The sequence below is a fragment of the Oryza brachyantha genome, chromosome 5 (genome assembly GCF_000231095.2).
Source record: "Oryza brachyantha chromosome 5, ObraRS2, whole genome shotgun sequence".
In the NCBI taxonomy this organism is placed as follows: Eukaryota; Viridiplantae; Streptophyta; class Magnoliopsida; order Poales; family Poaceae; genus Oryza; species Oryza brachyantha.
In genome coordinates, this window is record NC_023167.2 from 4,181,709 (window position 1) to 4,193,623 (window position 11,915).

Sequence of the window (11,915 nt, forward strand, 5' to 3'; positions counted from 1 at the left end):
CGGATGGACAGAGTAGTCGTTTGGGTTAGTTGGCTGAGAACTTTGAGGGTAAGTTGTTGCGGTGGTTTTCTTTTCTTAGCATTTTTCTTCCCAAATACCTGGATGTTAGGCCGCGATCTGGAGGAGTAAAAAGGGTGTTAGTTATTTGATCCGAAAACTAGTAATAGATTAGTACATGATTAATTAATTATTAATTATAAAAAATATAAAATAGATTATTATGATTTTTAAAGCAATTTTTCTATAGAAAATTGTCGCAAAAAATACACCGTTTAATAGTTCAGAAAGCGTGCCCATAAAAAACGAAAGAATGTAAGGGTAAGTTAAGGTGGTGTTTAGATTGAGAAAATTTTTGAGAGAAGTGTCACTTCAAATGTGTGACCGGATGTCGGAAGGGGTTTTCGGACACGAATGAAAAAACGAATTTCATGGCTAAGCTTGGAACCGCGAGACGAATCTTTTGAGTCTAATTAATCTATCATTAGCACATGTTGGTTACTGTAGCACTTATGGCTAATCATGGGCTAATTAGGCTCAAAAGATTCGTCTTAAGATTTTCCCCATAACTGTGTAATTAGTTTTTTGGTTCATCTATATTTAATGCTTTATTTAAGTGTCCAAAAATTTGATACGATGTTTTTGAAAAAAATTTGGGGAACTAAACAACGCCTAAGATGAACGTCTCGTTTCTTATCAAAATTAGTCACATCCGTGTTCTATAAAAATAAATCGGTAACAATTGGCTGTTTAAAAGAACGCCTTATTGGGGTCTGAATGTTTTAAGTGTGTATGGTTTGTAGCAAAAAAAATTTCCTTGTCAAAGACAAGATGCAACCTGATAGCAAACAAAACAAAACACTAACATGTTAACCAAATCTTTTTGGCAATGGCCAATTCTTGCCATTGCAAAAAAGTTTGGCAAGGCTAGTAATGGCTATTATGAACCAAACATAATTGGATGCAGAAACTTCCAAGCAATTCCAAAATTTCCGAGCCCCAGTAAGAGCAACAATTCCAATAGCGTAGGCTATAAACTACTTCCTTCGTCCCATAATAGAGCTATTCCTATCAGATATTATTTGTCTTGCAATAAAGTATTTCTATATTCATGTTACCGTCTCAATCAATCACAACTATTTATTATTTAATTTTTTTCACTTGCATTCTTTTTTTAACTAATCATTCTCGTTTGCTTTCTTAATATCCATCTCCGTGCACAGATCTAGAAACGGTTATATGTTTCGAATAGAGAGAATAATTATATGTATGAATATCAATCCTCTTTTAAAATTTTATAGATTAATTAATTATATATTAATCTATTGCTATGTTTTCAACGCTATTTGCTTAACCAACCAAAGACCAGTGCCTAAATAGATATAAATATACAAGTGAGAGAAAAGAGTGAGATAAATAGTACTACCTCCGTTTCATAATATAAGATTTTCTGTCATATCCTAAATTCATATATTCATATAGATATCAATGAATCTAGACATATATATAAACAATATACATTCATTGATTAATAGATGAATCTAAGTATAGCTAAATTTCTTACGGTATGAAACGGAGGGAGTAGAATCGATCTTATAGTTAATCTATTATACTCACTTCATTTCATATTATTATAGTTAATCTATTATACTCACTTCATTTCATATTATAAATACTTTTTAAGTTTGTTTAGATTCATCCGTATATCGACATATATATATTTCGTTAATCTTTCTCTAAAATGCTACCTGATTCCAAAAGCCAACGGATAAATTACCCCACCACTCTAGCGCACAAACAGAGTACTAATCTGGACGGCCATCCCCTGATCCGACGGCCCGTAGCACTGCACGGCATCCCGACACGTGTACCTCGTAGCACAGGAGCTCTTGCCGGAAAGCGCCACCAACACCCCACGACGCAGCTCTCTTTATTACTGAGAGTACTAGTGATGATGATGGTGTTGACCTCCTAAATGATCCTACGGCTACTCCTAATAAGGCCTTGTTTATTTCTCAATTTTTTTTAAAACATACGTTAAATTTTGGGACACCTAAATAAAGCATTAAACATACATGAATCAAAAAACTAATTACACGGTTATAGAAGAAATCTTGAGACAAATTTTTAAACCTAATTAGTCCATGATTAGCTATAAATGCTACAGTAACCAATATATAGTAATGACGAATTAATTAGGTTCAAAAGATTCGTCTCGTAGTTTCCATGCTAGTCGTGAAATTCGTTTTTTCATTCGTGTCCGAAAACCTCTTTCGACATACGGTCAAAACATTTGACGTTCTCCAAAAATTTTTCTCAATCTAAACACCCCTAAGTGTATGCACGGTTAATTAAAATAAACTAAACTAAACTAATCAATCTCTAAACTAAACTAAATTAAATTAAATTAACCAATCTCATCCGCTCAAGTACAAGGCCTTACAGCTGTGTGCCCCCTATCCACACGTCACGTAGCTACCCCTTCCTCGCTGTCCTTCACATGTCATGGCCTTCCATCAGTTTGCATTTTTGCATTTTTATTTATTTATTTAATCTCTGAAATTGATGTGTAGGAGTCATAATTATGGGGTGATATTAGTATTAAACAAGATCAAATAACTCCATGATTAGATTAACCCTTACCGACACTCACTTGCACACACTACCAAATTAAGCAACTTGTAGTAGCAACAGCTGGCTGGTAGGTATGTATGTAGTAGTAGTACAAACTTAGAAATAAAATTGGAATTGTAATTTTACATATAAATAAATCACAAAATTATACAGTACATCGCTACAAGGAGGAGGAAAAAGAGTTTGGGATAATTTAGAAGTGAAAAGGGAAAAAGACAGAAAAAAATAAACAAATGTTTGAGAGAATTTACACCCACCGACGCATGGTTTTCGTTTCTTCTAGTCCAAATATAATTAATAATAATAATATAAAGTGAAAATCCTTTTCTGAAAATTTTGCACCGGAGCCCCTAAACTTTCGTGTATTTTTGTAGCTAAAAGGTCCACTTCCAGATCTTGACACGGACTCTGACCTTGCACGAGTGCGCCGCGGTGCTCACCGTCGCGGTCGCCGCCGTCGTGTCGGACGTCGCCGGCGAGGGCGCCGCGTCCAGCGCTGTGCCGTTCTTGCCCTTCACCGGCTTCGGCGGCGGCGGGGGCGGCGTCACCTTGATGCCCTCGCAGTGCACCTGGATGCCGATCTTCTTGGTCCTGAGGCTGCCAACCTTGACGCCGGCGCGCGTCTCGGCGTCGATGGCGACGGAGAAGGTGCCCGACTTCTTGATGTCGGAGCCGGCGGCGGTGGGGTCGACGGAGAGGGCGTTGGCGGCGATGGTGGCGGTGAAGACGGTGGTGTTGCCGGCCTCGTGGGTGAACCCCGGCGCGATGGCGTCGCCGAGCGGGACGGCGTTGGCGGCGGTGGCCGCCGAGAAGGAGAAGTCGTCGTAGACGTAGACGACCTTCTTGTTGGGGTTCCTGGCCGTGACGGTGAGCTGGATGGAGTCGGTGAGCACCGGCGCGGTGGCCGACGACGAGAGGTTGAGCGCGGCGAGCTTGACCGACGACACGGTGAAGCTGGGGCGGTGCGGGCGGTAGATCAGGTAGAACGCGCCCCCCGCGACGGCGGCGACGAGCGCGAGCAGGATGACGACCAGCAGCGCCCAGCAGAAGCAGCAGCAGAAGCTGCACCGGCACGACCGCCCGCGCCGCCGCTTCGCCGGCGCCTGCGGCCGGTAGATGGGCCGCTGGTACATCTGCGGCTTGGGCGCCGGGAACGACCCCGTCGCACCACCTCCTCCCCCGTTGGCCATTGCCGGCGGCGGGTTGGGCTTCGCGGCTGGGTACACGCGGTCGGCCATTGGCGCCGCCGTGGCCGGGAACGCGCGGCGAGGAAGCGGAGGTGGCGGCGGCGGCGGAAGCGAGCGAGGAGGAGGTCTTCTCGTCGAGTGAGAGAGAGAGAGAGAGCTTGGTAATAAAAGGGAGAGGGAAAAAAGAGAGGGACGCGTCACCAAATTCTACGCGCGAACGGGTGATGCCTCGACCCTTCACCTAATCATTTTGGTGCCTTGCTAATTGTTCTTCCCCCAAGCTTAATGCTTTTTGCCCTAACCAAACCTAGGTGAATTAATTCCTTGTACCCTTTGGCACCTTAATGGATAGCATCACTGCATTGCATTATACATTTCTCTCTTTTTCTTTTACTATTTTGTAATATTTTTTCTTGCATTTTTTCTGGGTTAGAAAATTAATTGCACCATTCTAGGCATGATCCCAATGAATGTACCGTTGTAATAGCCTGTGAAAAAAAAAAGGAAGAGCAAGTTGGCATGTATCAGTCAATAAGCCATCCATGTGTGTCACATTTTATAATTAACCATGAGTAGAGAGCAGAGTGTGAGCAGTTACACATGGGGTTTGACTTTAGTGGCTGGAGTTGCTGTCAACAGGGTTGCTAAACAAAATTGGCTCCTGATGCTAAGCACCACTAATCTCAGCTAAGTTAATCTCCTATGGCAGGGAGGGGACCTCCAATAGAGAAACTAAAGAGATGAAAAATTGTCTCTAGAAATTGGCTAAACTACTCGGCAAAGAGGAATGTTCAGTGATGGTGGTTTGGTGAGCTGAATGTGATTTGGTTAATTTTTTCCCATGTTAAGTGCAGGAGTGGCACTAAAATGGATAGATTAAGGTGGTGGCAGGCTGTCATTAGGAGGAGGAGGAAGAGGAGAGCATGCAAATGCGAAATGCAAATGGAAAATGCAATGGCATGCATGCTCAGGGAAGCGAATTATTGGACGGCACGAGGGGTGCTGAGCTGGCGGCGTCGTGGCTGTCCGGGAAGGAACGGTCACCTCCCCTGCCTGGAAACAGGCCGAATCCAACCGTCCCCGTGGTGTGGGGCCCACTGGTCAGGATAGCCAGCCATCCAATCCTATGACCCACCCTTGCTTTTCCTTCCATTTTAGGCTTTTCCTTTATACCTATATTTGAAAAATTAAAGTTTAATAATAAAACTTAAATTTAAAGATAATTTTAGTATTTTTTTAACTATAGTTTAGTTTTAGTTTTTAGCCTTTGTATAATTATTATTTAATCGCTAGTAATGTATTTCTCTTATGCTTACTTTCACCGAAACAATAAGGGCCACAGTAATACGGTGGTAACCTCATTAAACTTACACTTAAAAATAGTTTAATTTTTTTATATAATCTTGTATGGTCTATCCCAGGTTGACGTGGTTGCTCTTGTATGGTAAACCCGCCTCCGGCAATAGAGAAACTGTTGTTGGGACAAGAACATAAGCGAAGGTAAGATAAATGGGATACAAATAGACGACTAAGACTAGATGTTATCTTTTGATGGGCAGAATATGATTCCTCAATTCTGTTTAGCAAACGAGATCATGCATTACAAATATCCTACAATATTAGGTCAAGATAGGTAGTGTAAACTTGAGCCGTCCGATAGAAATAACTTGCTTGAGCCACGGTTGATTTTGAATTTTAGATTTGATTTATAGTCTTCATCATTGTTCATTTCCCTTTCGGCCACTGCCAACACAAGTATAAGCTTATCAGAAAATTATTTTTCGTTGGTTCGACATATATCTATTGTTTACATGGAACGAGATCCTCAGCTGATCTTTGCAACAGCAGAGGTAAAGCAACATGCATTTGAGATATCTTGTTGTCGTTGGATTAAAACATATGGTTAAACAATGTTTCAGAAGTAACGTACATACACTACGCCGGCAATATTTGCATCATTTATTTTAATGTTCCCCTCGTATAGACAGTGTTACTCTATGGATGTTGTATTCGCTCCTACGATAAAATTGCCGCCCAAAACAGTTAAGATTTATGAATAGTACTTTCTTCGTTTCATAATATAAGACTTTCTAGTCTTTAGATTTATATAGATACTAATAAATCTAGACATATATATAAATTATATACATTTATCAATAGATGAATTTAAGCAAGACTAGAAAGTCTTATAATATAAAACGGAGGTAATAATTGAGTATATGAACTACCTTAGCTTTCAGGTAGGTGATAGCATCATGAAATGGATAGAAATATTGGAGTCAATGCCAATCCATAAGTAACCGTAAAAATTGTCCACAATGCTTGACGATAAAATAAATATAATGATTTTACCGTTACGAGAACTTGGAGTGATCCTACTGGTGACACATTTATTTTTATCCATCTAAAGTCAATGATAAAAGCGAGATTTTTAGATCTAACCTGGTAATTAAACATGTGTTTGGTTTGCCTGATGCTTGTTGTTACTGCCTTACTGGGATGCATTGCGGGAGAAGGAAATGGTAGGAGCATCTGCACGTGTAGCACAAGGGGCAGCCTCAAAATATGCTGTGATTTCCATCATGTTTTGCAGCTAAAAAAATGGTGTTCTCTAGCCCTCACGACAAGGTACACCCTCCACACTTGCTATTAATTTCTTCGTTGTTCTCGTCGATCTCTATTGTCTCTCTTGACAAAGTTAAATAAGGTTCATGATTTGACGATTTGTGTTGGGTTTATCGGATTCCTTTATACTCCCTTTGTTCTAGTGTGGCACATCTATATTGTTTTCGCTTTTCACTCAATGTAAGTCATTATAGTAGAGTTTTAGGCACTTATATATATCATTTCTACCAATTTACTATTTGAATACTACCATCCTCATCGGTGAGTGATAAAAACACCCTATCTTTTGGCCTTCGCTCTTGCTTATAAACCAAAATTTAAATTTTTAATCTTAAATTTAAAGTTTATTTTAAGTTTTTTCATAGTAGTTTATTTTTCAGACTAGCTTTTAGATCATATTGAAGATGTATATAAAAGTTTTATTCATAAATTATTTTTTTACAAACATGTCTGTTGGTTTTTTACTTCAAAAAGAGAAAAAGATGCTGTCACTATCGATCAACATTTAAACATTTTTAAATTGTGCAAATAACCTGCATATAAATTAATTGAATCAATTAATTTTGTAATAAATCCCCCCATACAATGATACAAACTCCATCCTAGAGTGTAGCTTTATGTTCATATAGCTTGCTGGGAATGCAAATCATTCATGTGGGCACACACAAGAACAAATATTAGGGAGACCTTATTGGTTGGCTGTTACAACTAGAAAATGCATGTACATGTGCGTAATATGGTAGCGACCAGCTAACTGAACTTGACCGTGCATGTTCAGATCAGCTGAGGTATTCCAACCAACCATAATTTGTTTCACTAATCCAGTAGGGTCAGTGCATATGGTATGGTCCATGTTGTACTAGGAGGTTATACAATAATTATGGGTTGTTGAGGTTTAATTTTGGGCAACCCCAAGTTTCTCATATGAACAAACATTTATGAAGTACACACATAATTAAATCTGATGTGGTTCCCAGAGTGATGCAACACTTTGGCCCACCCGCCAGATCATGGATTAAAACACAAAGCAGATCTATATTATTATTCATCCACCAATTATATTATATATTGTCTTACCAACTCCTTCTTTATATATATATATATATATAATATTTTAAAATAGACTTATATATTGGTTCTGTTTTTCTTCTATAAAATACATGTTCCAAAGAATTCTAATATATGTACGAAATTTCTTCGTAGCAAAACACGAGTATTTAGTTAGTATTAAAAGAATTCGGAACACTTCTTCCGGAATATTACCTTAACACCATGGGATGTGTACGTCTAAAATGAGATATGCGAATATTTTGTGTTTACTGTGGGATTTCAGCGCTATTAAGTACCGGACTTGTAAATGTCTTCCTATCTTCATCTTATAGTGTTTCAAATTCCGATTCAATTCTTTTTCCAAAAATATGGACCCCCCCTCACAAAACTATTTGGCTCCAAAATTCCATTTTGTAAAAAAATGTGAATGTAACAAAATTTATTCAAATTATATCAAAATTTATTCAATAGTAAACTGTTTTCTTTGGCATTTTCTGAAATTTCAGTTATTCTGGACTGAGTAGATTTCTGCATACCAAAAAAGTAAACCCTAATTGCAACCCATCGGTGATATACTAATTCCCACCAAATAAAAGGTGCATGTGGAGAACAAGTGTCTTAGCTCAGAGTTCCTAATTAATATTGTACCGGTAATTGCTACTTTGAGATTTCGTCGATAACCACAGTAAGGCACCGTTCAGTTGAAAATTTTCATTTCGAAGAGAGGTCGACGCGTACGGTCACGTATTTAAAATATTAAACGTAGTCTAATTATAAAACAAATTTTAGATTTCACCTGAAAAACGTGAGACGAATCTTTTGAGTCTGATTAATCCACAATTAGCACATATTGGTTACTATAGCGCTTATCTTCTTTCCTATAGTGCACCAACACAAAAAAATTCATGACTGATGGGGCAAATCCGACGAACATAATCATCCGCATGGAACGAACGACTCAGATTATACATGGAATTGAGTGACTGTTTGGATCCAGGGATATTTTTATAGTCCCTTGTCACATCAGATGTTTTGACGTTAATTAGAAGTATTAAATATAAACTGATAAACAAAACTAATCATATAAATAAAGACTATTTCATTAGACAAATTTTTTAAGCCTAATTAATCCATGATTAGCAAATGTTTACTGTAGCATTACATTCGCTTATCATGGACTAATTAGGCTCAATAGATTCGTCTCGCGAAATAGTCCAGAGTATGAGATGCGTTTTATTATAGTCTATATTTAATACTTTTAATTAGTGTCCAAATATTCGCTCTGATAAGGACTTAGAAAAAAGTCCCTGGGGATCCAAACACCCCCTGATACCATTTACTTTCTACTTTTACCTTGTCCGCAGATCGTGCACGCAAATTAATTGCATGCAAATCCACAAATCATGCATGCAAACGAACGGCTCATCATGGAGATTAATTGCCGTGTATGATGACTAACAAAAATCGATGAAAAATGAATGCTAGCCATCAATCTATCGGCGGCATGCATGCACATCCATGAGAGTCAGGCAATTAGTCATCATACAAAAAGATAATCAACGGTGTTAAATCAAAATAAACCAGAAATTAATTTAAAAATATAACATATATATATATAATCTAAAATTTTAATATCCATTCCGGTTGACAAATAAGGAATAATGAGAGCTATTTTGCATCTGGCGGTATTTGTAATACTCCCTCGTTATTTTTATATCACAACGCTGAATTTTAAATCCTTATTTAATCATTCATCATTTTCGAAGTTTTTATATATATATATATATATATATATATATATATATATATATATATATATAACACGAATGATCAACAATAGATCTCTAAATCAACGGCGTCAAATAAAAATAAAAATAGACCAGGTTAACAATATTAAATAACAAGATATATTTTTCGCACAGCAATATTTTTAATACTCACTCGGTGTTATCTATTTATATATCAACACGAATGAATCAACGTTGTCAAATAAAAAAGAGAATGAGTATAAAATAAATTTTGTAATATAAACATACATATATTATTTAAATTATAAATATTGGTGTGTTCAGATTGACTCATAGGTAATCGCGGCAGCTACTTTTTTTTTATTAGTATTTGTACTACTCCGTCCGGTTTTTAGGCGCCGTTAAATATCCTTTGTATGTTCAAAATTATGACACCGTAGCGTTAGCATGAGTATATTGCTAGTGCTTAATCATGTACCAATTAGGCTCAAAAGATTCGTCTCACGATTTTTCCTATAACTTTGTAATTAGTTTTAATGTTCATATAATATTTAATGCTTTATTTAGGTGTCCAAAGATTCAATCTGACGTTTTTGGGAAAAGTTTTTGGGGAGTAAACATGGCCTAACTAATTCTCTATGGGCAAAACCTAATGTATTTTAAACAAATTTTATTTTTTTATCCATATGACCTATTATTGCAATAACAAGCGTTTATTATGGTATTGTAAACCCTGCCTTGACTGGAACGAGATCCCTCGTAGTAGTACAGTGAAACCCTGCCTTGACTGGAACGAGATCCCTTGTAGTAGTATAGTGCGACTGCAGGGAGCTACTGTGAGATGAATTTGATATATCCTGTAACCGTTGGATCAGAACGGATGGTTAAGATTGAACGGTACAATATTTGCTACAATATTAAACAATATTTTGGATTTACTGTTGTTGCAGTATTTAATCACTGTTTATGACATATATTCGTTGTTTCTCAAATGAACAGTGTCCCTGCCTTACCGCAGAGGATCCAAACGCGCCTTGACCCACTCATTAGGCCATTCACACTGCTAATACGTGGCATGTGGCCTTGGCATGCCACGGAGGACAGCCGGTGCCACCTAGCCTCCTCCCATTCTGCAGAGCTGCTCTCAGACCTTGACAAAGAGACGCGCATCCCGACCTCGAGCGTCGTGAGGAACCTGCCAGGCTGCGCACTGCCTGACCTCGCCTCCCCGTCGTGTGGCCCCGGCATGCGTGGCCTCGGCATCTCCGCCGAAACGCGCAAGATCCTCGGCGGCGGCGCAAGTTCCGCACGGCATAGGAGGAGGGGGCGTCAGGTCGGCGGATCTACGCCGGCATCGTGGTCGTCGCAAGATCCACGCCGGTGGCGGAGCAGGGTGGCGCCGGGCACCGGCGGACTGAGTGGCCGGCGAAAGAGGAGGGGGCGCCGGCCGGCGGATCCGCGCTGGTGTCGGCCGTCGTGGTTGTGATAAAGAGGAGTGAGCGATGGGAGGGAGGGAGGGAGAACCGACGGGGAAGGGGGAGAGAGGAGTGAGCAAGGGAGGGAGAGTAGGTGGGTCCCATTTAAATGTGGTTGGTTTCACTTTCATGTGGCTTTCACTGTGAAATAAGTCTCTTCTGAAGTTTCGTCTACGTGATACGTGAGGGTGAACCTCTATTGTGAATGGTCTTAGGGAACCCATTTCTTTATTCTTATATGTCATTCAGCAGGCAAACCGAATTTTTGTTGGCTTGTGATCGATGCACCGTCGTGTTGTTGACTTGTAGCACTGCATGTGATGTGCACACTAGACATATGAAATCATGTAATTCTATGCCCCTTTTCTGGGTTGCTGACCTAGCTCGAGCTGTAAACCGGAACTGTACAAATGGATAACCATTTATTTTTATATCAAATAATGATGTGTATGCTCTATATATTGTCCATACTGCAATGTTCACTAGATTGCTCTTTTTGAATAGGTATTATTTACTCAGATACATTAATGCAAGCCATTCTTCTTGTTTGAGCGTGCATGCCAACAGCTTTGACCGTGCATGTACTATGTACTCTCTCTATTTTAAAATATATGTATTTTTATGTGTTTTATACAATGAAAGGATATACAATATATCTCCGTTTTTATAGAAATAAGTGTGCGCATATTATGAGTATGTGTATTTGTACCATTTTTAAAAAACAAAATGGTAATTGATATATGATATATAAAATATTTGCTAGTAGTGTTCAAATTAGAAGCCCGTGTTTTTCAATTTCACTTTTAGTTTGTAGAGGAAGTTTCAAGGTTAAACTGCCCTATTAGTTGAGCATTTTTTCAATGCGGCTAAATTTAGCCCTAGTTAAGTTTTCAAAATTAAAATTTAGCAGCAATCAGAAAACCAACAACAAGCAGACAATAAGAGGCTAGATCAATGGAAATGATGCTAGGGTAGGACCATTAAACTTCTGCCCTTTGCAGTTTTAAAAGACAAGACTAAAAACTACTAGGTTGCAATGGAAACACCTAAACTAATTTTCAAATTAAGTTATAAAATTTATATCTGTATTCTTAAAAATGACTAGTGGTGGTGGAGAGTACCATCAACTCTCACCTTTTTTTAAAAAAAGCTGGTTGATGACTTACATGTCAGTTATCATCCACCAACTCTCTACTTTA

General features: G+C 38.6%; 1 protein-coding gene across 1 annotated transcript; it reads right to left on the reverse strand.

The window, feature by feature from the left end:
- Positions 1-2,570: 2,570 nt before the first annotated feature.
- On the reverse strand, positions 2,571-3,973 carry LOC102720520 (NDR1/HIN1-like protein 13). Its single transcript, XM_006654077.3, has one exon. It carries the CDS (start codon positions 3,867-3,869, stop codon positions 3,006-3,008), a length of 864 nt encoding a protein of 287 aa, XP_006654140.1. The 5' UTR covers positions 3,870-3,973; the 3' UTR covers positions 2,571-3,005.
- Positions 3,974-11,915: the final 7,942 nt, after the last annotated feature.

Excerpts from the sequence above, each read along its gene's own strand:
- LOC102720520 (XM_006654077.3), bottom strand. The coding sequence starts at position 3,869 with ATGGCCGACCGCGTGTACCCAGCCGCGAAGCCCAACCCGCCGCCGGCA.